Here is a 26,988-nt window from a genome sequence, read left to right on the forward strand (position 1 = left end):
AACATGACAAACATTTAGATCATTTATTGTGTGGTGTGGTTCCCTGCGGTGACTCCGACACTGGGCTATCATCAGCAAAGACTAACTTCACATGAAGCGCAAACACACTCGCAGAGGAACCATGACTGCCCGCTTTTATAGTCTTTGAGAATATGGTACATTTCATTTTATATAAGAAACATAGAAACCACTTGTCTTTAATACGCAGGTCGGGCAGCTGAAATCCTTTTAGACAAGATGATAAATAAAAGAGAAATGTACTTATTTTGACAAGCACTGAAAAGACGTTTACAATAAATGCAAAATACATATGTGTTCCTTTGGATTCATATAATAATATGTCAAATTAGATTAATTTGTCAATTTATTTTTATTTTGCTTTTGTTCTATTCAAAGTGATTTATTATTGGGTTTTCATCACCATCTAGTGGAGAACTGAAGAACCACAGTTCCAGTTGCAGAAGTCTTTCCAAACACACAGATCAGCTCCGGCACGTCGTCAGCTGCAGGACAGAAGATTCAGGAGAAAAGAGCTATAGAAATAAAAAAGAGCACACAATATTTTAGTCTCTGCATTTAACCCATTCCTAACCCCCGCGGTCTCCACACCAGAAGAGCCCGTTATAATCAGTGCTGCGACAGAAAGCTGATGCCCTGTTGTATTTCTGATGTACTTTAAGAGCTTGTGTCTCATTCAGTGTGAACTAGGGTGACCAATGCGGGACAGTCCCGAAATTTGAAGCTTTGTCCCGCGTCCCGCAAGTCATAAGCAGTGTCCCGCATTTTAATTTTGTCTGCGTCATATTATTTCATCGTCCTTTAAATTACAATTCTAAAATAAAAAAATATTAATAAGAAAACACTGAACATGCGCAGCGCAGCCGTTATTATTGGCTCTAGCCAGAGCGGGAAAACAAACACTGAGAAAAAGAGGGTGTTTTCTCTGATGGACAGAGACGCGCAACTGTGGACCTCATAAAAAGTGAACTGAACCCCTGGTGAAAGTGAACTATAGCTGCACCTGCCAGGAGTTCTAAAGAAACATAATAAATGAGAAGGCCCTACTCGAAGCTGCCAGATCAGACAAAAAATATATATTTTTTAAAAAATTCAAGATGCACTGAATCCGGTAAGAACGCATTTAATATTTCTAGTCTTTCTTAATGGAATTTATGTGTTTATTTGGAAATGTGCTTTTTAGAGATTGGATTTGGATTATTATTTTTACTTAATTATTTAGATTGAATAGACACGTGCTGTTGAATTGAGTTTTATATTAGTGACGTTCACACAGCGCCGGTCAGCACCGTCATTTTTATAAAGCCCATTAGCAATTTAAAGGAGACATATCATGCTTTTAAATCGTTCCTTTTTACATATAAATCATACATTTGTGGTCTATATAAAGCGGAACTGCAATGCTTGGGTCTGAATTCCTCATTATTATAGCTCCACAGGCCCCTTTTCTACCCCTTTTCTGGTGTGCGTCTGAGAGCAACTCGTTTTGGTGCGGTCTCTTTAAATACAAATGAGACACTTCATACCCCCCCCCCCCCCCCCCCCCTCTCCAGGTGACACTCGGTTCAACTCCACCCCGTTCGGCCATTTTTGTAGTTTGATAGCAGAGATACGATTATCTAGCGGCACAGAAACTTTTTATTCACACGTTATTAACAAAATGTCAACAACGGAAGACTTGTCCAGCCAGCCTTACATGTTCGAGCCAGAGTCGGAGCCGGAGCGAGATGAAAATGAAGACGACGAACCTGCAGAACAACGTCTTCATATGGATGTATCGCAATGGTGTGTTACTGTATTTACACATGAAACTTTGGTCTTCCGACCTTTTACCACCGTCTCGATTTATTTTGATTAATATGTGCGAGGGAGAGAGAGCAAGACAGCGTCTAGTTTGGAGACGGTGATGTCTTGTTTACACTTTCGCCTCTCCGAAGAGAGAGAGAGTGCGCGCGTGCGACCGGGTCTCTCTCTCTCTGCTCGTTCTTTCAGTTAAACATGCGCCCTGTCACAAGCGCAGCAGTTCATCTACATTAGACGGTGTAATGAAGCGTGTGGGTTACTACATCCAACAACCGAACATTTTAACTTACCCTCTCGTAACTTCTGCATCTTTTAGCTTGGACTACAAAATTGCAGCGAGAAATAAAAATGGCGGATTGCTGGAAGTGTTGGGCTGGAAGTCAATGGGTGTTTCTCAATATGCGTTCTTCAGCGATCTTGCGTCCTTGTGTTCTCGTTTTACGTCATCATTAACCGTTGAAGTTCAGACCCAATTCTCAAGAACGCAAGTACAGAGGACGCATGAAAGAACCCGGATGTGTTCTTGACACGAGGATGCATCGAATGCAGACTTGAGCTAGTACTCGCCTGGTGTCCCAGAAGTCATTGCGGCCGGTTCCGAGTTCGTTCTTCCAAGGAAGCTTGGCAAGACCGGTCTCCACGAGAACACAAGTCCGTTCTCTGCGTTCTTGGAATTGAGAAACAGCCAATGTCCTTATTTGGCAGTTCCGCTGCAAATACTGTGACGTGATAGTTCACAAAACGTCATAGATAACAGAAAAATCGGAACAGGTTGAAAAATAAGGCCAAAACAGAATATAAAGATATCAACGAAGCACCTGAAGAGAATAATTTCAACTTTTCTGTACTTCTAAACACTGCAAATATACAACAAAATGCATTTAAGGGCTAAAAAAGTGGATTTAGCATGATATGTCCCCTTTAAAACATGTTAACATCACTGCAAAAAGACATCTAATATAAAATCTATATTTATTCACCTAGTATAATAATAGTAAGTTATCTCCCGCGTGTCCCGCAAAATCAGGTCTGCTGACCTGCAACAGAGCAATAGCCAGGTGGTCACCCTAGTGTGAACAGAGTTCGCATCCACAGCAGACACGCTACAAACTAGATGTGAAACAACTGAAATAAACTCTTCATTTAAAACATTTTTTAATTACACCATGAAAGTCAAAGTATGACCACAAGTAGCGTTAGAGAGAGTAGTTAAGGTCCTTCCTCACTGAGTCAGACATTCTCGTCCAAAATTTTTGCGCGTTAAAAATAAATACCTCACGTTGAGTCAGTCATGTTCACACACTGCCTCTTGAGTGGCATTTTGAGCGGTGTTTTGACAGTTCAGAGCCACCGAATGACGAATACGAAAACACACACACGAACATTTCGGACTCAGTGTGTAAAGACCTCAGATTTGTAAGAGTGAAAACTGAGGAAAAAAATATAAAAGTCTTAAGCTGCCTTTCCACTGCACACACTCCTAACCCTAGCAGTCGCACGCAACTTTGCTAATCAACATAAATATTAAATAATTATTAATAACCGCTATTTTGTAAAATAGTGTTTACAAAATAACGTTTAAAGTGTTAAAATTTTGGTAATTCTAGCTTCGCACTCATAGTTTTGATTAGAATACATCACATCCGGTCGACCGGTCGCAGAAGTTTGTAGTGTCCGAAACCATAGTGGACGTTATCGAGTGCACTCATTCAATCCCATAATGCACTGTGAGGGTCGTGCCGAATGAAGTCCTGCGTCTGACCAGTAGATGGAGCCACAGCTCAATCATCATTCATTTCCAAACCACTGGTCCAATGTGGCTAATATCATACAAGTTAATATTCCTGTTTACATGCTAGTTTCCATGAGAGAGTTCAAGATAAATCTTTTAATTACTACTGGTGCTGCCAGTTTGCTGAATTTCAAATGATTAAACAGCAAGAACAAAAGCACTTCCAGCACTCAGTGTCTGAGTTCACACTTTCATTCACTCCTTCAAGGGTATATATTAGTGAAGTACTGTAGGGAATAGTGAAGGAGGCTGTAGGGGACGATTTCAGACACAGCCTCAGGTGTGAGCAGGAGGTGTTGAAGAAGAAGAAGAAGAAGAAGAAGAAGCATATGTTTGTGTGAGAGTTCTGCCCCCTACAGGCGAACCTTCAGCACTATATATTCCCACTATAACCCTCACAGATGCAGACACAGACACACGGGTTTATTTATTACTGTGCTACTCATTAATGTTACTGGAAAACAAGACAAAAACAGCTGAAAATCCTCAAATGAAGCAATAATTCACTGTAAAGATGCATGTTACACTGCTGGTGCACTTCTAACACTTTATTTTGGCTGAACATTCAATATTTTTACACAGATTTAAGCTCCAACTTTCAGACATTGATGAACATGGGATTAGAGTAAAGCTGTTTTCTGTCATTTCTTGGCGGTGGTTCAAACAAAAGGGTCAACAGAAGAGCATCCCAGATACTCACCCCGTTCCTACATGCAGACTAACAGGTAATATACACTGAAAGTGAAAATTTCAAAATAAAAGACATCAAACCCTACCTGGCACCTGCAATAACTACAGGAGCCACCATTTACACGTTTTCACATCGCCTGTAACTTCATGGTTTAGACATCGGTGTCTAGAAGGAACACAGGTGTTTAATGAAGATTGTAATCTAGTAATGGGCTAAAGTCTCACTGATTGTATTTTTATTGGCCTATTTATGGTATTTACAGGTAAAAGAGCAGTGTGTGTGTGTGTGTGTGTGTGTGTGTGTGTGTGTGTGTGTGTGTGTGTGTGTGTGTGTGTGTGTGTGTGTGTGTGTGTGTGTGTGTGTGTGAACACTCGCGCTGTCTATCCGTCTCGTGCCACTCAGCTTTTGCCTCCATAAAGTCAACCTTTTATCATTTGGTCCAAATGTGGCCATCCTGTCTGAAAACCAGAATATATATATATATATATATATTAATTTAAAGCCCAGGAATCAGTCTTTACTACAGGTTTGGAAATGGAGGCCAGAGATGTTCTTCATAAAACAGGGTAGAGAATGAAAACTGCCAAATTACCAGGAAAAAATACAGCACAGCAGTTTCAAGTTCAAAGTTTCAAAACTGCAACAACATAAAAAACACACTGTAAAACAAATTCACTTATTTCAACTTGCACATTTAAGTTCTGTTGCTGCTTTAAATTAAGTATCATCAAATGGGCTGTAAAAGTAATTTCAACTTTAATTATATTAAAACTGACTTATATTAAGTTGAATCTCGTATTACTTATAAAACTAAGTTGAAATTAATTTTGTAAAAACATACTGTGTGTTGCCATGAATTAATGATAATTTTTTTACAGTAAATGAAAACACAATAAAATGGCTCTTCCTTTTTCTATCAAGTAGGCTATAAACTTAATATGAATTTATGTTCAGAATCTTTTAAACATTGAGAAAGTGTTTGTGCTTACTTTTACATAACCTCTTTTTTACAAAGTTTTACAACTTTGTGTCATAAAATAAGATTGTGGACGGGACTAACAGAAACTGACGAATCATGTTTAATGTTTCATTTTGAGTAGCGTATGATATGCATCTATAGGGAAACTAGGAAATCTCCAGCAGATGACCATGGAAACTTGCATTTAATCAGTCGTTTAACTTAATAAATAAAGAAGTCACCTTTATTTAGGCTATATAGTGCTTTGCAGTAGATTGTTTCAAAGCAGCTTTACAGTGTTAACAGGAAAATAATGCATTTTTTCTCAGTTCTTCTCTGGCCAACGAACAGACAGTGTATGATTATGATTATGATCAGAGGTCAGAGGTCAGATCGGGATCAGTAGCATTGAAATATTCCTCCATGTCCTCCTGTATTGATCAGGCTCTGGAGCCGAAGCTGGTCAGGGTCTGTGTGGAGGACCGGTCCGGTTCTAGTGATGATTTGAGCTTAATTCTGAGTATTTACTAAGTTACTTTGCAGATTATTGGATCATTACAGCCTGTGGAACGGCTTTAGTGTGTTTTAATGACACAGATGAGCAGAATAAGCAGGAGTTCCTCACATTATCTCTATTCATGTGACACAGATTCATAACTTTTGTAAAAAACTCCACAAATTATTAAAAAAATTTTTTTCTATTCTAAGATGTAAATGTCCCGTTTGGAATACAGTGTTGTTGGAATAAATATTGTTAATAGACATTCTGTAAAGGAAAATGTATTGCTGTTCTGGTTCACCTTGTTTTTCTTTACCCTTTTAAGTAAACTTAAGCTGAATTGAAACACGTGTTATGTCTGAAATAAAATTAGTTCGAGTGTATTAAACTGAATAAAATCCCATATAAGTACGAAATATAACATTCCCTGAACATTACACGACGAGGAGGAAGAAGACGAGGGAAGAGGTGTTTCTCCAGGCCTTTCTCCTCTTTCATTATTTATTTCCTTATTAACTGCGATCAAAACATTGATGGTCGATCATCCGCCGCTGAGCTCGAGACCCGTGGATTATCGTGCAGTTTTTCGCTTCGGTGAGTGTGTGTGTCGCGATGGCTCGCCCACGGCCCCGGGAATATAAAGCTGGAGATCTGGTTTTCGCCAAGATGAAGGGATACCCGCACTGGCCGGCGAGGGTGAGTACGAGCTGTAGCCGAGCAGAGAGACGCGGAGGCCGGTTACTGGAGCTGGGAGAGACCGCTAAACACTCACACACACCCGGGGAGCGGAGAGACGCGGAGGCCGGTTACCGGAGCTCAGAGGGGCCGCTAAACACTCACACACACCCGGTTACTGGAGCTCAGAGAGACCGCTAAACACTCACAGATACCCGGTTACCGGAGCACAGAGGGGCCGCTGAACACACACACACACACCCGGAGCTCCAGCGGTGTTATCTGAGGGGAAATGGGGGCAAAAACCGCGGGAAAGGGATCGAAATGCGTCAGTAAAAGCCTCCGACACGCGGATCATGAGTGTGAAGGTGTTTTTGTCTGTAGCGTGAAATGATCCGCTTGTTCTCGTCGTTTGGGGCTCTGTGTTATTTCAGGCGTTTATGAAGTGTTTGAATCACGGGAAGGGTCTGGTTCTGGGTTATTCTGGTGTGTGTGTGTGTGTGTGTTGTTGATGTTGTTGTTATTGGGGAAGCAGCTGTTCCTCATCTGGGCCAACAAGCGCCCGTTCGGCCCGCGACACCGTTTCATTCAAAACACCGGACTGGCGTTCAGCGAAGAACCGTTCCGTTCGTTTCCGTTAGAGTGAACTATTAGATGATTCTGGCCTAGAATAGCGTTTTGATTTCATTTTAAACCCAACCCACCATATTCTCAGATCAAGAGGTGTTATAGTTCTGGACGCTGTGAGATCAGGATGATTTATTTTCGAATCGAACAGCAAAAGAGCAGAAGTGGAAAACATGCGTGTAAAGTCTAAAATATGAAATTAGGTTAAAATGCATCTGTTCAACTGGGGAAAAAGCTTATCTGTAAACATGAGGTCAGACATGGTTGAATGAATAAAATCGCACACATTCAAAATAATGTTCCCAAACAATGTGTGAGAGTTAGTGCTGAACTGTGTGTGTGTGTGTTCTAGATTGATGAGCTGCCAGAGGGAGCCGTGAAGCCGCCAGCTAATAAATACCCCATCTTCTTCTTCGGTACCCATGAGACGTAAGCCTTGTGTGTGTGTGTGTGTGTACTTACTTAACTATATTTTGGTAACAAATTTGTACCCAGAAGTGACCAAAACTTTAAAAAATCTCCAAAAACCTCCCTAAAAATGCAGGTTTTCTGTGATGGGTAGGTTTAGGGGTCGGTTAGTGTGTGTGAGTGTGTGAGATTCAGTGATACGTGTCTCTGTGTTAGTGATGGACGGCTGTATCTGTGACAGTATCTGTGTCTCCTAGTGCGTTCCTGGGCCCTAAAGACCTGCTGCCCTACAAGGAATATAAGGACAAGTTTGGCAAGTCAAACAAGAGAAAAGGATTTAATGAAGGCCTGTGGGAAATTGAAAATAATCCTGGCGTCAAATTCACTGGTTACCAGGTGAGTTACAGTATTTGATGAGCTGAGGTGTGTGTGAGGGTCACATGACCTGATCCGTCACAGTATTTCATGAGCTGAGGTGTGTGTGTGTGTGTGTCGGTCACGTGACCTGATCTGTCACACACACACACACACAGGTGATGCAGCAGCAGAGCTCCTCGGAGACGGAGGGGGAAGGAGGGAACGCAGTCGACAGCGAGGAAGAAGAAGAGGAGGGAAAGATGAAGAGTGACAAGGTCGGATCCAAGCGGAAAAAAAGTGCATCCTCAAAGGTACCTGAGCGTTTCTGTGAGTGTCTGTCATTTTATCTCTATATAGATTTCAGAATCCATGTTGTTTGAAAGCAGGTTTACAGAAAGGACAAACTCCATTAGGTGTTTAGAGAGAGAGAGATTCTTATAGTTACAAAATCTGCATAATTCATGTCATGTGTTCATTGGGTTTTCTTGGAGCTGAATGGATCCTGATGATGCTGAAGGTGCAGCTCCGGGTCAGCAGGGGGCAGAGTGTGTGAAAGATGAACACATCACACTGTACTGGTGCGGCCCAGTTTGCAGACTTGTGCACTATTTTAAGCTGTTTTGCAGTATACATAGTGGGAGCTCTCAACTATCAGACTGATGCTGGGTGACAAAATAACCTTTTAAACCTCATACACTACATAGTGTAAGTGCATAGTGTGCAGTACATCATTTGGGACGCAGCTTATGTGTGAGATCAGAGATGTTTTCACCCACACCTGATGAAGTGCATGTAGATCTCCTGACGGGTGATGAAGAGTGCATCGAAGGATTCGAGTCTGAAGGCTTGCCGCCTCTAGCTGAGGCCTTGCTTAGCAACAGCTGTTGCCTAGCAACCGAGTCCTGCACGTTCATATACTGTACGTAGTGAAGGTTACTGAGCTGCTTGAACAAGTTTAGTGTAGCAGTGAGAGAGAGAAACAAACAGGCTGCAAATGAGAGTGTGCTCTGTGTGTTTCGTCAAGCCTGTTTTCAGTCTAAAACTCTCCTGCAGTCCTCCAAGCTGTCCAGGAAGGGTTCGGGAGATGAAGATCTGGAGAAGGATGGGAAAGATGAGCAGAAGAGCGGATCAGAGGCTGGTGACCATGACAACAACATCCAGAACTCTTCAGACAAGACATGCAGTCAAGGGGTAAGAACACGAGAAGCAGCCGATCCCACCCTCACAGTATTAGTGCACAGTAACAGGGATTTCATGAAATGACTAGTTACAATCTTTAACTAATTGCTGAATAGAGGTCTGCACGGGCTTTAAACTGAAGGGTGCAGGGTGAACAGCTATGAACATTGTCGATAGGTGTAACAGGTGTACCTGTGTCTACAGGTGTAACTGTGTCTACAGGTGTAACTGTGTCTAACAGTGTCTACAGGTGTAACTGTGTCTAACTGTGTAACAGTGTCTACAGGTGTAACTGTGTCTACCTGTGTAACAGTGTCTACAGGTGTAACTGTGTCTACAGGTGTACCTGTGTCTACCTGTGTAACAGTGTCTACCTGTGTAACAGTGTCTACCTGTGTAACAGTGTCTACAGGTGTAACTGTGTCTAACAGTGTCTACAGGTGTAACTGTGTCTAACAGTGTCTACAGGTGTAACTGTGTCTACAGGTGTAACTGTGTCTACCTGTGTAACAGTGTCTACAGGTGTAACTGTGTCTAACAGTGTCTACAGGTGTAACTGTGTCTAACAGTGTCTACAGGTGTAACTGTGTCTACAGGTGTAACTGTGTCTAACAGTGTCTACAGGTGTAACTGTGTCTAACAGTGTCTACAGGTGTAACGGTGTCTACATGTGTAACGGTGTCTACAGGTGTAACAGTGTAACGTGTCTACAGGTGTAACATTGTTTATTGGTGTATCATTGTTTATAGGTGTAACAGTGTTAACAGTGTCTACAGGTGTAACTGTGTCTAACAGTGTCTACAGGTGTAACTGTGTCTAACAGTGTCTACAGGTGTAACTGTGTCTACCTGTGTAACAGTGTCTACAGGTGTAACTGTGTCTAACAGTGTCTACAGGTGTAACTGTGTCTAACAGTGTCTACAGGTGTAACTGTGTCTACAGGTGTAACTGTGTCTACAGGTGTAACTGTGTCTAAAGGTGTAACTGTGTCTAACAGTGTCTACAGGTGTAACGGTGTCTACATGTGTAACGGTGTCTACAGGTGTAACAGTGTAACGTGTCTACAGGTGTAACATTGTTTATTGGTGTATCATTGTTTATAGGTGTAACAGTGTTAACAGTGTCTACAGGTGTAACTGTGTCTAACAGTGTCTACAGGTGTAACTGTGTCTAACTGTGTCTGTGTCTACAGGTGTAACTGTGTCTACCTGTGTAACTGTGTCTACAGGTGTAACTGTGTCTAACTGTGTCTACAGGTGTAACTGTGTCTAACTGTGTCTACAGGTGTAACTGTGTCTAACTGTGTCTACAGGTGTAACTGTGTCTAACAGTGTCTACAGGTGTAACTGTGTCTAACAGTGTCTACAGGTGTAACTGTGTCTAACAGTGTCTACAGGTGTAACTGTGTCTAACAGTGTCTACAGGTGTAACTGTGTCTAACAGTGTCTACAGGTGTAACTGTGTCTAACTGTGTAACAGTGTCTACAGGTGTAACTGTGTCTAACTGTGTCTACAGGTGTAACTGTGTCTACAGGTGTAACTGTGTCTACCTGTGTCTACAGGTGTAACAGTGTCTACAGGTGTAACTGTGTCTAACAGTGTCTACAGGTGTAACGGTGTCTACATGTGTAACGGTGTCTACAGGTGTAACAGTGTAACTGTGTCTACAGGTGTAACTGTGTCTACAGGTGTAACTGTGTCTAACAGTGTCTACAGGTGTAACTGTGTAACAGTGTCTACAGGTGTAACTGTGTCTAACTGTGTCTACAGGTGTAACTGTGTCTAACAGTGTCTACAGGTGTAACTGTGTCTAACTGTGTCTACAGGTGTAACTGTGTCTAACTGTGTAACAGTGTCTACAGGTGTAACTGTGTCTAACTGTGTCTACAGGTGTAACTGTGTCTAACTGTGTAACAGTGTCTACAGGTGTAACTGTGTCTAACTGTGTCTACAGGTGTAACTGTGTCTAACTGTGTAACTGTGTCTACAGGTGTAACTGTGTCTAACAGTGTCTACAGGTGTAACTTTCTAACAGTGTCTACAGGTGTAACTGTCTAACAGTGTCTACAGGTGTAACGGTGTCTACAGGTGTAACTGTGTCTAACGGTGTCTACATGTGTAACGGTGTCTACAGGTGTAACAGTGTAACGTGTCTACAGGTGTAACATTGTTTATTGGTGTATCATTGTTTATAGGTGTAACAGTGTTAACAGTGTAACGTGTCTACAGGTGTAACATTGTTTATTGGTGTATCATTGTTTATAGGTGTAACAGTGTTAACAGTGTCTACAGGTGTAACTGTGTCTACCTGTCTAACTGTGTCTACAGGTGTAACTGTGTCTAACAGTGTCTACAGGTGTAACTGTGTCTAACTGTGTAACAGTGTCTACAGGTGTAACTGTGTCTAACAGTGTCTACAGGTTTAACTGTGTCTAACTGTGTAACAGTGTCTACAGGTGTAACTGTGTCTACCTGTGTCTACAGGTGTAACAGTGTCTACAGGTGTAACTGTGTCTAACAGTGTCTACAGGTGTAACTGTCTAACAGTGTCTACAGGTGTAACTGTGTCTAACAGTGTCTACAGGTGTAACTGTGTCTAACTGTGTAATAGTGTCTACAGGTGTAACTGTGTCTAACAGTGTCTACAGGTTTAACTGTGTCTAACTGTGTAACAGTGTCTACAGGTGTAACTGTGTCTACCTGTGTCTACAGGTGTAACTGTGTCTAACAGTGTCTACAGGTGTAACGGTGTCTACATGTGTAACGGTGTCTACAGGTGTAACAGTGTAACGTGTCTACAGGTGTAACATTGTTTATTGGTATATCATTGTTTATAGGTGTAACAGTGTTAACAGTGTCTACAAGTATAACAGTGTAATATATATATATATATATATATATATATATATATACACACACATACATATACCCTGCTCGGCTCGGTTTGCAGACCTCTATTGCTAAAACTGTTTAAAACGTTAATAGAGGACAGAGATTGAGAGTCGCTCCTGTCTGATGTCTGAATGTACAGTCGACTCTCTCCGTTAAAGTTTAATGAACTCATGAAGGGAATGTGACGTCAAGGTTTGTTGGCCTGATTCCCTGAGGGAATATTCCTCAATCCAGCAGTTTTGTGAGAGTGAAGGTAGTGACTCCAGAGTTTGTCTGACTGCTGTTTTTGTCTCCTCTGGCAGAATCTCCGGGAGGATCGTTAGACGATCATCGGACGACGGCTTGTGACGCTGATATGTCATACTGTAAATGCATCTTATTACACTGATCGCTTGCAAACTCCTACACATTATTATCTGGCTCAGTCAAACACACACACATACAGTCAAATAAAAACACAACATCCAGGATTTACACACAAACTTCATTCCATTCTGCTGATTTGATTTTAGAGGTTTAGCTTCAGCTCATTCAGATCTCATTCATGTGTCATGCTAGATGTTTCTTTCTTAACAATGGAACAAACAGGCGTTTGTCTGTCAAACAACTCGACCGTCTTTCACGCTTTTACGTAATCTGAGAGAAAAGAGTGGAAAGCGTAGAATATGAAGAATCGTGCACAAGCAGAGTTGCGCGCCGTAACTCGATATTAGCTCTGTACATTTGATTTGGGTGTAGATTCTAGGATCTCTGTACTATTATCCCGATGCTTATCCGTTCCTGTGTCGTGGGTTGGTTGTTTTCTAGCCTTTCTAGTGGCATGCTGTAGTTTCACATGTTGAAGATGTTCTTCTGTCTGTCCGTTCCTGATCACAGACACTCCTCTTCCACACAGTCCATTTTTATTTCTTATCTTTGTTTATATAAAGAATATATTCTATTTATTTTTGATGATAGTAAATGACACATCTGTGGTAAATTCACCAATGTGGTTTTCCTTCCTGTCGTTTAATTTTTATTGCCCTCATACATGTTGCATTTTCAAGGTTTGTAGCCACATGTAAACTGTTTTTCCTGTTTATTGACAAGAATTTTACAGAATAAACTCATTGGAATGCAAGTGTTGTTCTGTCGTGTCTTTATGTCTTAGTGTTCGATTCTAACATGCCTTTTTTAGGGTTTGTTGTGTTATTCTCTGGTCAGTGGGATGTTGGGACTGAATCAAGGCAGATCCTGTAATGTCTCCATCAGATCAAAGTTGCACTCGTTTCTAATGTTTTACATTTACATTGATCCATTTGGCAGACGCTTTTATCCAAAGCGACTTACACTGCATTTCAAGGTACACAATTTTACATTCTTATCAGTTCTTGCTTTCCCTGGGGATCGAACCCATGACCTTGGCGTTGCAAGTGCTGTGCTCCACTGTTCTACTGTTCAAGTGCTCTACTGTTGGCATTAGTGGAATCTCATTAGCATGGTTTAAATCACACTTATCTGACCATTATCAGTTTGTAGCAGTAAATGAAGAGATGTCTCATCGATCGCAGGTTCAGTATGGTGTACCACAAGGCTCAGTACTAGGACCGCTGCTGTTCACTCTGTACATGCTACCATTAGGAGATATCATTAGGAAACATGGCATTAGTTTTCACTGCTATGCTGATGATACTCAGCTCTATATTTGTTCACGCCCAGACGAAACTTACAAATTCACAAAATTAACGGAATGCATAGCTGATATAAAAAATTGGATGACTAGCAATTTGCTACTGCTTAATTCTGAAAAAACAGATTCTAATTATTGGGCAAAAAAACTCTGCACGTAATAACCCAGAATACTGTCTAACACTTGATGGCTGCTCTGTTAAGTCGTCGTCCTTTAGGAACCTGGGTGTGCTCTTTGATACCAATCTTTCATTTGAAAGTCACGTGTCTAGTATCTGTAAAACCACATTTTTTCATCTTAAAAATATGTCTAAATTACGTCATATGCCCTCAATTAAAAATGCAGAACAATTAGTTCATGCGTTCATGACATCAAGGCTAGATTATTGTAATGCTATTATGGGTGGTTGTTAAAAACACATCTCTTTGGCCTAGCATTCACATAACACATTATAAACTTCTATAATTCAATGTTAGGCTGCATAGATTAGGTCAGCCGGAACCGGGAACACTTCCCATAAAACTTGATGTACTCATTACATCATAAGAAGAATGGCGTCTACTCTAATATTAGTCTCTTAGTTTATTAGTTTATCCCCAGGTTTACCGCAACGACAGCGCAGTCCTGAAGTGTCCACTAGTCTCTTCCCTGTGAAGGCCTCCCTCCCCTCCCTTTACCTCTCAACAGATAAAGCGTTGTCGGGATAATTCCAGTTCGCGTGACTACGTGTAAGCAATAAAAATTTGTAATATTAATTTTAAGGCCAGACAAGTAGTTTGTTGAGGGTTGGTTTGTAGGGAAGGACTACACGCCTGCGCACATATATTCAAATGCACATCCCTATAGACTGAACATGTAATACGCATGTGCACGCCATCAGTGTTCTCACGGGTTCACGTTTTTGAAGTTTGCGCAGAAAGAACTTAAGAGTTTTCTGTTAAAGCGGTGTTGATCGTAACTAATGATCCTTGTGACGGAAGTGAATCAATCAAACTAACTTTAGCTGGACAATAACTTTATTCTAGAGCTGCTGTAAAGCCAAAACACTTTACTTTAATTTCCTATTATCAATGTAAAGCTGCTTTGGAACAGTCTACATTGTTAAAAGCGCTATATAAATGAAGATGACTTGACTATATTAAAATCACCAAAATTAGTACTTTATCTGCAGCCAGTACTAACTCTGATAGAAAGTCAGCAAATTCTTTGATAAAGTCTGTATGGTGCCCTGGTGGCCCGTATACAGTAGCCAGCACAAATCTCAAACGTGATTTATCATTTACACTATAATAATAATAATAATAATAATAATAATAATACGTTTTATTTATATAGCGCCTTTCCAGGGCTCAAGGACGCTTTACAATAAACAACAATTTGGAGTAAGGGATCGAATATTCAGCAACCCGAGCTTTATCATTTGTTCATCCGTATTATATTTGTTTTTTATTTGTTGAACATCAATTACATTTTTACCCTTGAATGGGTTTAGGAGTTTTTTTTATTTCCAAATTCGGGGAACAGACACAGTCTCTATATGATGATATCTAGGTGAAAGAGGCTTTATGTGATGGGATTTATCTGACCTTGGTGACGCGAGGCCGCTAGCAGACGGTCGGTTAAGCCAGTCTGTCTGCTTCCTGACCTGAGCCCCAGATTGTCATGTTTGAGCTCTAAGACTATGTGCCATATTACTAGAGAGAAGAGCAGCACCATCCCAAGAGGGATGAATACCATCTCTTTTCAACAGGTCAGGTCTGCCCCCAAAACTTTTCCAATTGTCTATGAATTCTATATTATTTTGGGGACACCATCTCGACAGCCAGCCATTGAGTGAAGACAATCTACTAACTATCTCATCACTCCTGCGAACAGGAAGGGGGCCAGAGCAAATTACAGTGCCTGACGTCGTACTTGCGAGGTTCACACACCTCTTTAACATTAATTTTGGTGATCTCCGACTGGCGGAGTCGAACATCATTAGTGCCGACATGAATAATAATTTAGAGAATTTACGATTAGCATTAGCCAGCACTTTTAAATTTGCTTTGATGTCAGGCGCTCTGGCTCCCGGCAAACATGTGACTATGGTCGCTGGTGTCTCTATTTTCACGTTCCGTGTGATCGAATCACCAATAACTAGTGCACAATCAACAGAACTCTCAGTGGGTGTTTCACTGAGTGGGGAGAATATGTTTAATGTTGTAATCAGAACTGAAGTGCGGTGTTTTGTCCCGCGACTATAGCGTCTCACCGTCACCCAGTTCCCCTGCTGCAGTAGATGTCTGTAGATGTGTGTGTACTGTAGATGTGTGTGAGACTGTAGATGTGTGTGAGACTGTAGATGTGTGTGAGACTGTAGATGTGTGTGAGACTGTAGATGTGTGTGTACTGTAGATGTGTGTGAGACTGTAGATGTGTGTGAGACTGTAGAGAGTCTGTAGATGTGTGTGAGACTGTAGATGTGTGTGAGTCTGTAGAGAGTCTGTAGATGTGTGTGTACTGTAGATGTGTGTGAGACTGTAGATGTGTGTGTACTGTAGATGTGTGTGAGTCTGTAGATGTGTGTGAGACTGTAGATGTGTGTGAGACTGTAGAGAGTCTGTAGATGTGTGTGAGACTGTAGATGTGTGTGAGACTGTAGATGTGTGTGTACTGTAGATGTGTGTGAGTCTGTAGATGTGTGTGAGTCTGTAGATGTGTGTGTACTGTAGATGTGTGTGAGACTGTAGATGTGTGTGAGACTGTAGAGAGTCTGTAGATGTGTGTGAGACTGTAGATGTGTGTGAGTCTGTAGAGAGTCTGTAGATGTGTGTGAGTCTGTAGATGTGTGTGAGACTGTAGATGTGTGTGAGACTGTAGATGTGTGTGAGACTGTAGATGTGTGTGTACTGTAGATGTGTGTGAGTCTGTAGATGTGTGTGAGACTGTAGATGTGTGTGTACTGTAGATGTGTGTGAGTCTGTAGATGTGTGTGTACTGTAGATGTGTGTGAGACTGTAGATGTGTGTGAGACTGTAGAGAGTCTGTAGATGTGTGTGAGACTGTAGATGTGTGTGAGTCTGTAGAGAGTCTGTAGATGTGTGTGAGTCTGTAGATGTGTGTGAGACTGTAGATGTGTGTGAGACTGTAGATGTGTGTGAGACTGTAGATGTGTGTGAGACTGTAGATGTGTGTGTACTGTAGATGTGTGTGAGACTGTAGATGTGTGTGAGACTGTAGATGTGTGTGTACTGTAGATGTGTGTGAGTCTGTAGATGTGTGTGTACTGTAGATGTGTGTGAGACTGTAGATGTGTGTGAGACTGTAGAGAGTCTGTAGATGTGTGTGAGACTGTAGATGTGTGTGAGTCTGTAGAGAGTCTGTAGATGTGTGTGAGTCTGTAGATGTGTGTGAGACTGTAGATGTGTGTGAGACTGTAGATGTGTGTGAGACTGTAGATGTGTGTGAGACTGTAGAGAGTCTGTAGATGTGTGTGAGACTGTAGATGTGTGTGAGACTGTAGATGTGTGTGAGACTGTAGATGTGTGTGAGACTGTAGATGTGTGTGAGACTGTAGATGTGTGTGAGTCTGTAGATGTGTGTGAGACTGTAGATGTGTGTGAGACTGTAGATGTGTGTGAGAGTCTGTAGATGTGTGTGAGACTGTAGATGTGTGTGAGACTGTAGATGTGTGTGATTCTGTAGATGTGTGTGAGACTGTAGATGTGTGTGAGACTGTAGATGTGTGTGAGTCTGTAGATGTGTGTGAGACTGTAGATGTGTGCGAGTCTGTAGATGTGTGTGAGTCTGTAGATGTGTGTGAGTCTGTAGATGTGTGTGAGTCTGTAGATGTGTGCGAGTCTGTAGATGTGTGTGAGTCTGTAGATGTGTGTGAGACTGTAGATGTGTGCGAGTCTGTAGATGTGTGTGAGTCTGTAGATGTGTGTGAGACTGTAGATGTGTGTGAGTCTGTAGATGTGTGTGAGTCTGTAGATGTGTGTGAGACTGTAGATGTGTGTGAGTCTGTAGATGTGTGTGAGACTGTAGATGTGTGCGAGACTGTAGATGTGTGTGAGACTGTAGATGTGTGTGAGTCTGTAGATGTGTGTGAGACTGTAGATGTGTGTGAGACTGTAGATGTGTGTGAGACTGTAGATGTGTGTGAGACTGTAGATGTGTGCGAGTCTGTAGATGTGTGCGAGACTGTAGATGTGTGTGAGACTGTAGATGTGTGTGAGTCTGTAGATGTGTGTGAGTCTGTAGATGTGTGTGAGACTGTAGTTGTGTGTGAGTCTGTAGATGTGTGTGAGTCTGTAGATGTGTGTGCGAGACTGTAGATGTGTGTGAGACTGTAGATGTGTGTGAGACTGTAGATGTGTGTGAGTCTGTAGAGAGTCTGTAGATGTGTGTGAGACTGTAGATGTGTGTGAGTCTGTAGATGTGTGTGAGACTGTAGATGTGTGTGAGACTGTAGATGTGTGTGAGACTGTAGATGTGTGTGAGACTGTAGATGTGTGCGAGTCTGTAGATGTGTGTGAGACTGTAGATGTGTGTGAGACTGTAGATGTGTGCGAGACTGTAGATGTGTGCGAGTCTGTAGATGTGTGTGAGACTGTAGATGTGTGTGAGACTGTAGATGTGTGCGAGTCTGTAGATGTGTGTGAGACTGTAGATGTGTGTGAGACTGTAGATGTGTGTGAGACTGTAGATGTGTGTGAGTCTGTAGAGAGTCTGTAGATGTGTGTGAGACTGTAGATGTGTGTGAGTCTGTAGATGTGTGTGAGACTGTAGATGTGTGTGAGACTGTAGATGTGTGTGAGACTGTAGATGTGTGTGAGTCTGTAGATGTGTGTGAGACTGTAGATGTGTGCGAGACTGTAGATGTGTGTGAGACTGTAGATGTGTGTGAGATTGTAGATGTGTGTGAGTCTGTAGAGAGTCTGTAGATGTGTGTGAGACTGTAGATGTGTGTGAGTCTGTAGATGTGTGTGAGACTGTAGATGTGTGTGAGACTGTAGATGTGTGTGAGACTGTAGATGTGTGTGAGACTGTAGATGTGTGTGAGTCTGTAGATGTGTGCGAGTCTGTAGATGTGTGCGAGACTGTAGATGTGTGCGAGTCTGTAGATGTGTGCGAGTCTGTAGATGTGTGCGAGACTGTAGATGTGTGCGAGACTGTAGATGTGTGTGAGACTGTAGATGTGTGTGAGACTGTAGATGTGTGTGAGTCTGTAGAGAGTCTGTAGATGTGTGTGAGTCTGTAGAGAGTCTGTAGATGTGTGTGAGACTGTAGATGTGTGTGAGTCTGTAGATGTGTGTGAGACTGTAGATGTGTGTGAGACTGTAGATGTGTGCGAGTCTGTAGATGTGTGCGAGACTGTAGATGTGTGTGAGACTGTAGATGTGTGTGAGTCTGTAGATGTGTGTGAGTCTGTAGATGTGTGTGAGACTGTAGATGTGTGTGAGTCTGTAGATGTGTGTGAGACTGTAGATGTGTGTGAGACTGTAGATGTGTGTGAGTCTGTAGATGTGTGTGAGACTGTAGATGTGTGTGAGACTGTAGATGTGTGTGAGACTGTAGATGTGTGTGAGTCTGTAGATGTGTGTGAGACTGTAGATGTGTGTGAGTCTGTAGATGTGTGTGAGTCTGTAGATGTGTGTGAGACTGTAGATGTGTGTGAGACTGTAGATGTGTGTGAGTCTGTAGAGAGTCTGTAGATGTGTGTGAGTCTGTAGAGAGTCTGTAGATGTGTGTGAGACTGTAGATGTGTGTGAGACTGTAGATGTGTGTGAGTCTGTAGATGTGTGTGAGTCTGTAGATGTGTGTGAGACTGTAGATGTGTGTGAGACTGTAGATGTGTGTGAGTCTGTAGAGAGTCTGTAGATGTGTGTGAGTCTGTAGAGAGTCTGTAGATGTGTGTGAGACTGTAGATGTGTGTGAGACTGTAGATGTGTGTGAGACTGTAGATGTGTGTGAGTCTGTAGAGAGACTGTAGATGTGTGTGAGACTGTAGAGAGTCTGTAGATGTGTGTGAGACTGTAGATGTGTGTGAGACTGTAGATATGTGTGAGTCTGTAGATGTGTGTGAGACTGTAGATGTGTGTGAGACTGTAGATGTGTGCGAGACTGTAGATGTGTGTGAGACTGTAGATGTGTGTGAGACTGTAGATGTGTGTGTGAGTCTGTTGATGTGTGTGAGACTGTAGATGTGTGTGAGACTGTAGATGTGTGTGAGACTGTAGATGTGTGTGGGAGACTGTAGATGTGTGTGAGACTATAGATGTGTGTGTGAGTCTGTTGATGTGTGTGAGACTGTAGATGTGTGTGAGACTGTAGATGTGTGTGAGACTGTAGATGTGTGTGTGAGTCTGTAGATGTGTGTGAGTCTGTAGATGTGTGTGAGACTGTAGATGTGAGACTCTAGATGTGTGTGAGACTGTAGATGTGTGTGAGACTGTAGATGTGAGGCTGTAGATGTGAGACTGTAGATGTGAGACTGTAGATGTGTGTGAGACTGTAGATGTGTGTGAGTCTGTAGATGTGTGTGAGACTGTAGATGTGTGTGAGACTGTAGATGTGAGACTGTAGATGTGTGTGAGTCTGTAGATGTGTGTGAGACTGTAGATGTGTGTGAGACTGTAGATGTGTGTGAGTCTGTAGATGTGTGTGAGACTGTAGATGTGTGTGAGACTGTAGATGTGAGACTGTAGATGTGTGTGAGACTGTAGATGTGTGTGAGACTGTAGATGTGTGTGAGACTGTAGATGTGAGACTGTAGATGTGTGTGAGACTGTAGATGTGAGACTGTAGATGTGTGTGAGTCTGTAGATGTGTGTGAGACTGTAGATGTGTGTGAGACTGTAGATGTGTGTGAGTCTGTAGATGTGTGTGAGACTGTAGATGTGTGTGAGACTGTAGATGTGAGTCTGTAGATGTGTGTGAGACTGTAGATGTGAGACTGTAGATGTGTGTGAGACTGTAGATGTGAGACTGTAGATGTGTGTGAGACTGTAGATGTGTGTGAGACTGTAGATGTGTGTGAGTCTGTAGATGTGTGTGAGACTGTAGATGTGAGACTGTAGATGTGTGTGTGAGACTGTAGATGTGTGTGAGTCTGTAGATGTGTGTGAGACTGTAGATGTGAGACTGTAGATGTGTGTGAGACTGTAGATGTGTGTGAGACTGTAGATGTGAGACTGTAGATGTGTGTGAGTCTGTAGATGTGTGTGAGACTGTAGATGTGTGTGAGACTGTAGATGTGTGTGAGACTGTAGATGTGTGTGAGTCTGTAGATGTGTGTGTGAGACTGTAGATGTGTGTGAGACTGTAGATGTGTGTGAGTCTGTAGATGTGTGTGAGACTGTAGATGTGTGTGAGACTGTAGATGTGAGACTGTAGATGTGTGTGAGTCTGTAGATGTGTGTGAGACTGTAGATGTGAGACTGTAGATGTGTGTGAGACTGTAGATGTGTGTGAGACTGTAGATGTGTGTGAGACTGTAGATGTGAGACTGTAGATGTGTGTGAGTCTGTAGATGTGTGTGAGACTGTAGATGTGTGTGAGACTGTAGATGTGAGACTGTAGATGTGTGTGAGACTGTAGATGTGTGTGAGACTGTAGAGAGTCTGTAGATGTGTGTGAGACTGTAGATGTGTGTGAGACTGTAGATGTGTGTGTGAGTCTGTAGATGTGTGTGAGACTGTAGATGTGTGTGAGACTGTAGATGTGTGTGAGACTGTAGATGTGTGTGAGACTGTAGATGTGTGTGAGACTGTAGATGTGTGTGAGTCTGTAGATGTGTGTGAGACTGTAGATGTGTGTGAGACTGTAGATGTGTGTGAGACTGTAGATGTGTGTGAGACTGTAGAGAGTCTGTAGATGTGTGTGAGACTGTAGATGTGTGTGAGACTGTAGATGTGTGTGAGACTGTAGAGAGTCTGTAGATGTGTGTGAGACTGTAGATGTGTGTGAGACTGTAGATGTGTGTGTGAGTCTGTAGATGTGTGTGAGACTGTAGATGTGTGCGAGTCTGTAGATGTGTGTGAGACTGTAGATGTGTGTGAGACTGTAGATGTGTGTGAGACTGTAGAGAGTCTGTAGATGTGTGTGAGACTGTAGATGTGTGTGAGACTGTAGATGTGTGTGTGAGTCTGTAGATGTGTGAGACTGTAGATGTGTGTGAGTCTGTAGATGTGTGTGAGACTGTAGATGTGTGTGAGACTGTAGATGTGTGTGAGACTGTAGATGTGTGTGAGTCTGTAGATGTGTGTGAGACTGTAGATGTGTGTGAGTCTGTAGATGTGTGTGAGACTGTAGATGTGTGTGAGTCTGTAGATGTGTGTGAGACTGTAGATGTATGTGAGACTGTAGATGTGTGTGAGACTGTAGATGTGTGTGAGACTGTAGATGTGTGTGAGACTGTAGATGTTTGTGAGACTGTAGATGTGTGTGAGACTGTAGATGTGTGTGAGACTGTAGATGTGTGTGTGAGACTGTAGATGTGTGTGAGACTGTAGATGTGTGTGAGACTGTAGATGTGTGTGAGACTGTAGATGTGTGTGAGACTGTAGATGTGTGTGAGACTGTAGATGTGTGTGAGACTGTAGATGTGTGTGAGACTGTAGATGTTTGTGAGACTGTAGATGTGTGTGAGACTGTAGATGTGTGTGAGTCTGTAGATGTGTGTGAGACTGTAGATGTGTGTGTGAGACTGTAGATGTGTGTGAGACTGTAGATGTGTGTGAGACTGTAGATGTGTGTGAGACTGTAGATGTTTGTGAGACTGTAGATGTGTGTGAGACTGTAGATGTGTGTGAGACTGTAGATGTGTGTGTGAGACTGTAGATGTGTGTGAGACTGTAGATGTGTGTGAGTCTGTAGATGTGTGTGAGACTGTAGATGTGTGTGTGAGACTGTAGATGTGTGTGAGACTGTAGATGTGTGTGAGACTGTAGATGTGTGTGAGTCTGTAGATGTGAGACTGTAGATGTGTGTGAGACTGTAGATGTGTGTGTGAGACTGTAGATGTGTGTGTGAGACTGTAGATGTGTGTGAGACTGTAGATGTGTGTGAGACTGTAGATGTGTGTGAGACTGTAGATGTGTGTGTGAGACTGTAGATGTGTGTGTGAGACTGTAGATGTGTGTGAGACTGTAGATGTGTGTGAGACTGTAGATGTGTGTGAGACTGTAGATGTGTGTGAGACTGTAGATGTGTGTGAGACTGTAGATGTGTGTGAGACTGTAGATGTGTGTGAGACTGTAGATGTGTGTGAGTCTGTAGATGTGTGTGAGTCTGTAGATGTGAGACTGTAGATGTGTGTGAGACTGTAGATGTGTGTGAGTCTGTAGATGTGTGTGAGACTGTAGATGTGTGTGAGACTGTAGATGTGTGTGAGTCTGTAGATGTGAGACTGTAGATGTGTGTGAGACTGTAGATGTGTGTGAGACTGTAGATGTGTGTGAGTCTGTAGATGTGTGTGAGACTGTAGATGTGTGTGTGAGACTGTAGATGTGTGTGAGACTGTAGATGTGTGTGAGACTGTAGATGTGTGTGAGTCTGTAGATGTGAGACTGTAGATGTGTGTGAGACTGTAGATGTGTGTGAGTCTGTAGATGTGTGTGAGACTGTAGAGAGTCTGTAGATGTGTGTGAGACTGTAGATGTGTGTGAGACTGTAGATGTGTGTGTGAGTCTGTAGATGTGTGTGAGACTGTAGACGTGTGTGAGACTGTAGATGTGTGTGAGACTGTAGATGTGTGTGAGTCTGTAGATGTGTGTGAGACTGTAGATGTGTGTGTGTGTGAGACTGTAGATGTGTGTGAGTCTGTAGATGTGTGTGAGACTGTAGATGTGTGTGAGTCTGTAGATGTGTGTGAGACTGTAGATGTGTGTGAGACTGTAGATGTGTGTGAGACTGTAGATGTGTGTGAGTCTGTAGATGTGTGTGAGACTGTAGATGTGTGTGAGACTGTAGATGTGTGTGAGTCTGTAGATGTGTGTGAGTCTGTAGATGTGTGTGAGACTGTAGATGTGTGTGAGTCTGTAGATGTGTGTGAGTCTGTAGATGTGTGCGAGTCTGTAGATGTGTGCGAGACCGTAGATGTGTGTGAGTCTGTAGATGTGTGTGAGACTGTAGAGAGTCTGTAGATGTGTGTGAGTCTGTAGATGTGTGTGAGACTGTAGAGAGTCTGTAGATGTGTGTGAGACTGTAGATGTGTGTGAGACTGTAGATGTGTGTGTGAGTCTGTAGATGTGTGTGAGACTGTAGATGTGTGTGAGACTGTAGATGTGTGTGAGACTGTAGATGTGTGTGAGTCTGTAGATGTGTGTGAGACTGTAGATGTGTGTGAGACTGTAGATGTGTGTGAGTCTGTAGATGTGTGTGAGACTGTAGATGTGTGTGAGACTGTAGATGTGTGTGAGACTGTAGATGTGTGTGAGTCTGTAGATGTGAGACTGTAGATGTGTGTGAGACTGTAGATGTGTGTGAGTCTGTAGATGTGTGTGAGACTGTAGATGTGTGTGAGACTGTAGATGTGTGTGAGTCTGTAGATGTGTGTGAGTCTGTAGATGTGTGTGAGACTGTAGATGTTTGTGAGACTGTAGATGTGTGTGAGTCTGTAGATGTGTGTGAGACTGTAGATGTGTGTGAGTCTGTAGATGTGTGTGAGACTGTAGAGAGTCTGTAGATGTGTGTGAGACTGTAGATGTGTGTGAGACTGTAGATGTGTGTGAGTCTGTAGATGTGTGTGAGACTGTAGATGTGTGTGAGACTGTAGATGTGTGTGAGACTGTAGATGTGTGTGAGACTGTAGATGTGTGTGAGACTGTAGATGTGTGTGAGACTGTAGATGTGTGTGAGACTGTAGATGTGTGTGAGACTGTAGATGTGTGTGAGACTGTAGATGTGTGTGAGACTGTAGATGTGTGTGAGACTGTAGATGTGTGTGTGAGACTGTAGATGTGAGACTGTAGATGTGTGTGAGACTGTAGATGTATGTGAGACTGTAGATGTGTGTGAGACTGTAGATGTGTGTGAGACTGTAGATGTGTGTGAGACTGTAGATGTGTGTGAGACTGTAGATGTGTGTGAGACTGTAGATGTGTGTGAGTCTGTAGATGTGTGTGAGTCTGTAGATGTGTGTGAGACTGTAGATGTGTGTGTGAGACTGTAGATGTGTGTGAGTCTGTAGATGTGTGTGAGTCTGTAGATGTGTGTGAGACTGTAGATGTGTGTGTGAGTCTGTAGATGTGTGTGAGACTGTAGATGTGTGTGTGAGACTGTAGATGTGAGACTGTAGATGTGTGTGAGACTGTAGATGTGTGTGTGAGTCTGTAGATGTGTGTGAGACTGTAGATGTGTGTGTGAGACTGTAGATGTGAGACTGTAGATGTGTGTGAGACTGTAGATGTGTGTGAGACTGTAGATGTGTGTGAGTCTGTAGATGTGTGTGAGACTGTAGATGTGTGTGAGACTGTAGATGTGTGTGAGTCTGTAGATGTGTGTGTGAGACTGTAGATGTGTGTGAGACTGTAGATGTGTGTGAGACTGTAGATGTGTGTGAGACTGTAGATGTGTGTGAGACTGTAGATGTGTGTGTGAGACTGTAGATGTGTGTGAGACTGTAGATGTGTGTGAGACTGTAGATGTGTGTGAGACTGTAGATGTGTGTGAGTCTGTAGATGTGTGTGAGACTGTAGATGTGTGTGAGACTGTAGATGTGTGTGAGTCTGTAGATGTGTGTGAGTCTGTAGATGTGTGTGAGACTGTAGATGTGTGTGTGAGACTGTAGATGTGTGTGAGTCTGTAGATGTGTGTGAGTCTGTAGATGTGTGTGAGACTGTAGATGTGTGTGAGACTGTAGATGTTTGTGAGACTGTAGATGTGTGTGAGTCTGTAGATGTGTGTGAGACTGTAGATGTGTGTGTGAGACTGTAGATGTGAGACTGTAGATGTGTGTGAGACTGTAGATGTGTGTGAGTCTGTAGATGTGTGTGAGACTTAGGGGTTGCACGACTACTGATTTCTGCTAGTCGATTTCTTATCAAAACAATACTCGAGTTACTCGACTACTCGTCGTTCATGCTACTGTAAATGAAATAGCTAGATCTTATCAATAAACATTTATTAATTCATAGCCTAATGCAACAATTACATAAGTAAACTCTCAAAACATTATAATTATGACATTTCATTTTTAAATTTTCATGTAACAGTCTAAAGCCAAATAAATAGCCGTTCTTGCCTTTCATTTCAGACGTCTGTTTCTAGGGGCCGTTCACATATCGCGTCTTTTCCGCGCTCAAGGTCGTTATTTCAAATGTAGGCGCGCGGCGAGCGCGCTCATAATGAAAGAAACATGGTGCGCTAGTTTTTCCAGGCGGGTTTTTCCTTCTCATCTCCAGAAATATATCTAGTAGTAAAGCTAATGCAAGGGCTAGAAATAAATGAATCCTTTGCTGAATGATAACTTCTTCGTCGTCATCATGGAGAGCGCAGTTTGGTTGCATAGCGACGACAGATGCCACGGGAGCGCAAGCGCTTGTAGGAGACAGCGGCACGGCCACGCGCGCTTTCCACACGTTTTTAGACGCAATATGTGAACGGCCTCTTGCAGAGTTGGCCAATTACAATATTTTTGTCATCCTTGATGAAATACTTCCACACATCTGACGTGTGGTGTCTGTTGGTGACGTTCGCAATTTTTAATTCATTTATGGTTAATGGACGCTCGAGTAGTCGATTGTTTCCGACAGCGTCGACTAGTGGTTGAAGTAGTCGATCTATCAACTACTCGACTAGTCTATGCAAGCCCTAGACTGTAGATGTGTGTGAGACTGTAGATGTGTGTGAGTCTGTAGATGTGTGTGAGACTGTAGATGTGTGTGAGACTGTAGATGTGTGTGAGTCTGTAGATGTGTGTGAGTCTGTAGATGTGTGTGAGACTGTAGATGTGTGTGAGACTGTAGATGTGTGTGAGTCTGTAGATGTGTGTGAGTCTGTAGATGTGTGTGAGACTGTAGATGTGTGTGTGAGACTGTAGATGTGTGTGAGTCTGTAGATGTGTGTGAGTCTGTAGATGTGTGTGAGACTGTAGATGTGTGTGAGACTGTAGATGTTTGTGAGACTGTAGATGTGTGTGAGTCTGTAGATGTGTGTGAGACTGTAGATGTGTGTGTGAGACTGTAGATGTGAGACTGTAGATGTGTGTGAGACTGTAGATGTATGTGAGACTGTAGATGTGTAGATGTGTGTGAGACTGTAGATGTGTGTGAGACTGTAGATGTGTGTGAGTCTGTAGATGTGTGTGAGTCTGTAGATGTGTGTGAGACTGTAGATGTGTGTGAGTCTGTAGATGTGTGTGAGACTGTAGATGTGTGTGAGACTGTAGATGTGTGTGAGACTGTAGATGTGTGTGAGACTGTAGATGTGTGTG

General features: G+C 42.5%; 1 protein-coding gene across 1 annotated transcript; it reads left to right on the forward strand.

The window, feature by feature from the left end:
- Nucleotides 1-6,025: 6,025 nt before the first annotated feature.
- Nucleotides 6,026-13,017, forward strand: hdgfl3 (HDGF like 3). The gene is made up of 6 exons (XM_079874138.1): nucleotides 6,026-6,457; nucleotides 7,416-7,492; nucleotides 7,729-7,867; nucleotides 8,005-8,139; nucleotides 8,882-9,019; nucleotides 12,202-13,017. Exons 1-6 carry the CDS (start codon nucleotides 6,374-6,376, stop codon nucleotides 12,220-12,222), a joined length of 594 nt encoding a protein of 197 aa, XP_079730264.1. The 5' UTR covers nucleotides 6,026-6,373; the 3' UTR covers nucleotides 12,223-13,017.
- Nucleotides 13,018-26,988: the final 13,971 nt, after the last annotated feature.

This window comes from Squalius cephalus (assembly GCF_949319135.1).
Source record: "Squalius cephalus genome assembly, chromosome: 6".
Classification (NCBI taxonomy): domain Eukaryota; kingdom Metazoa; phylum Chordata; class Actinopteri; order Cypriniformes; family Leuciscidae; genus Squalius; species Squalius cephalus.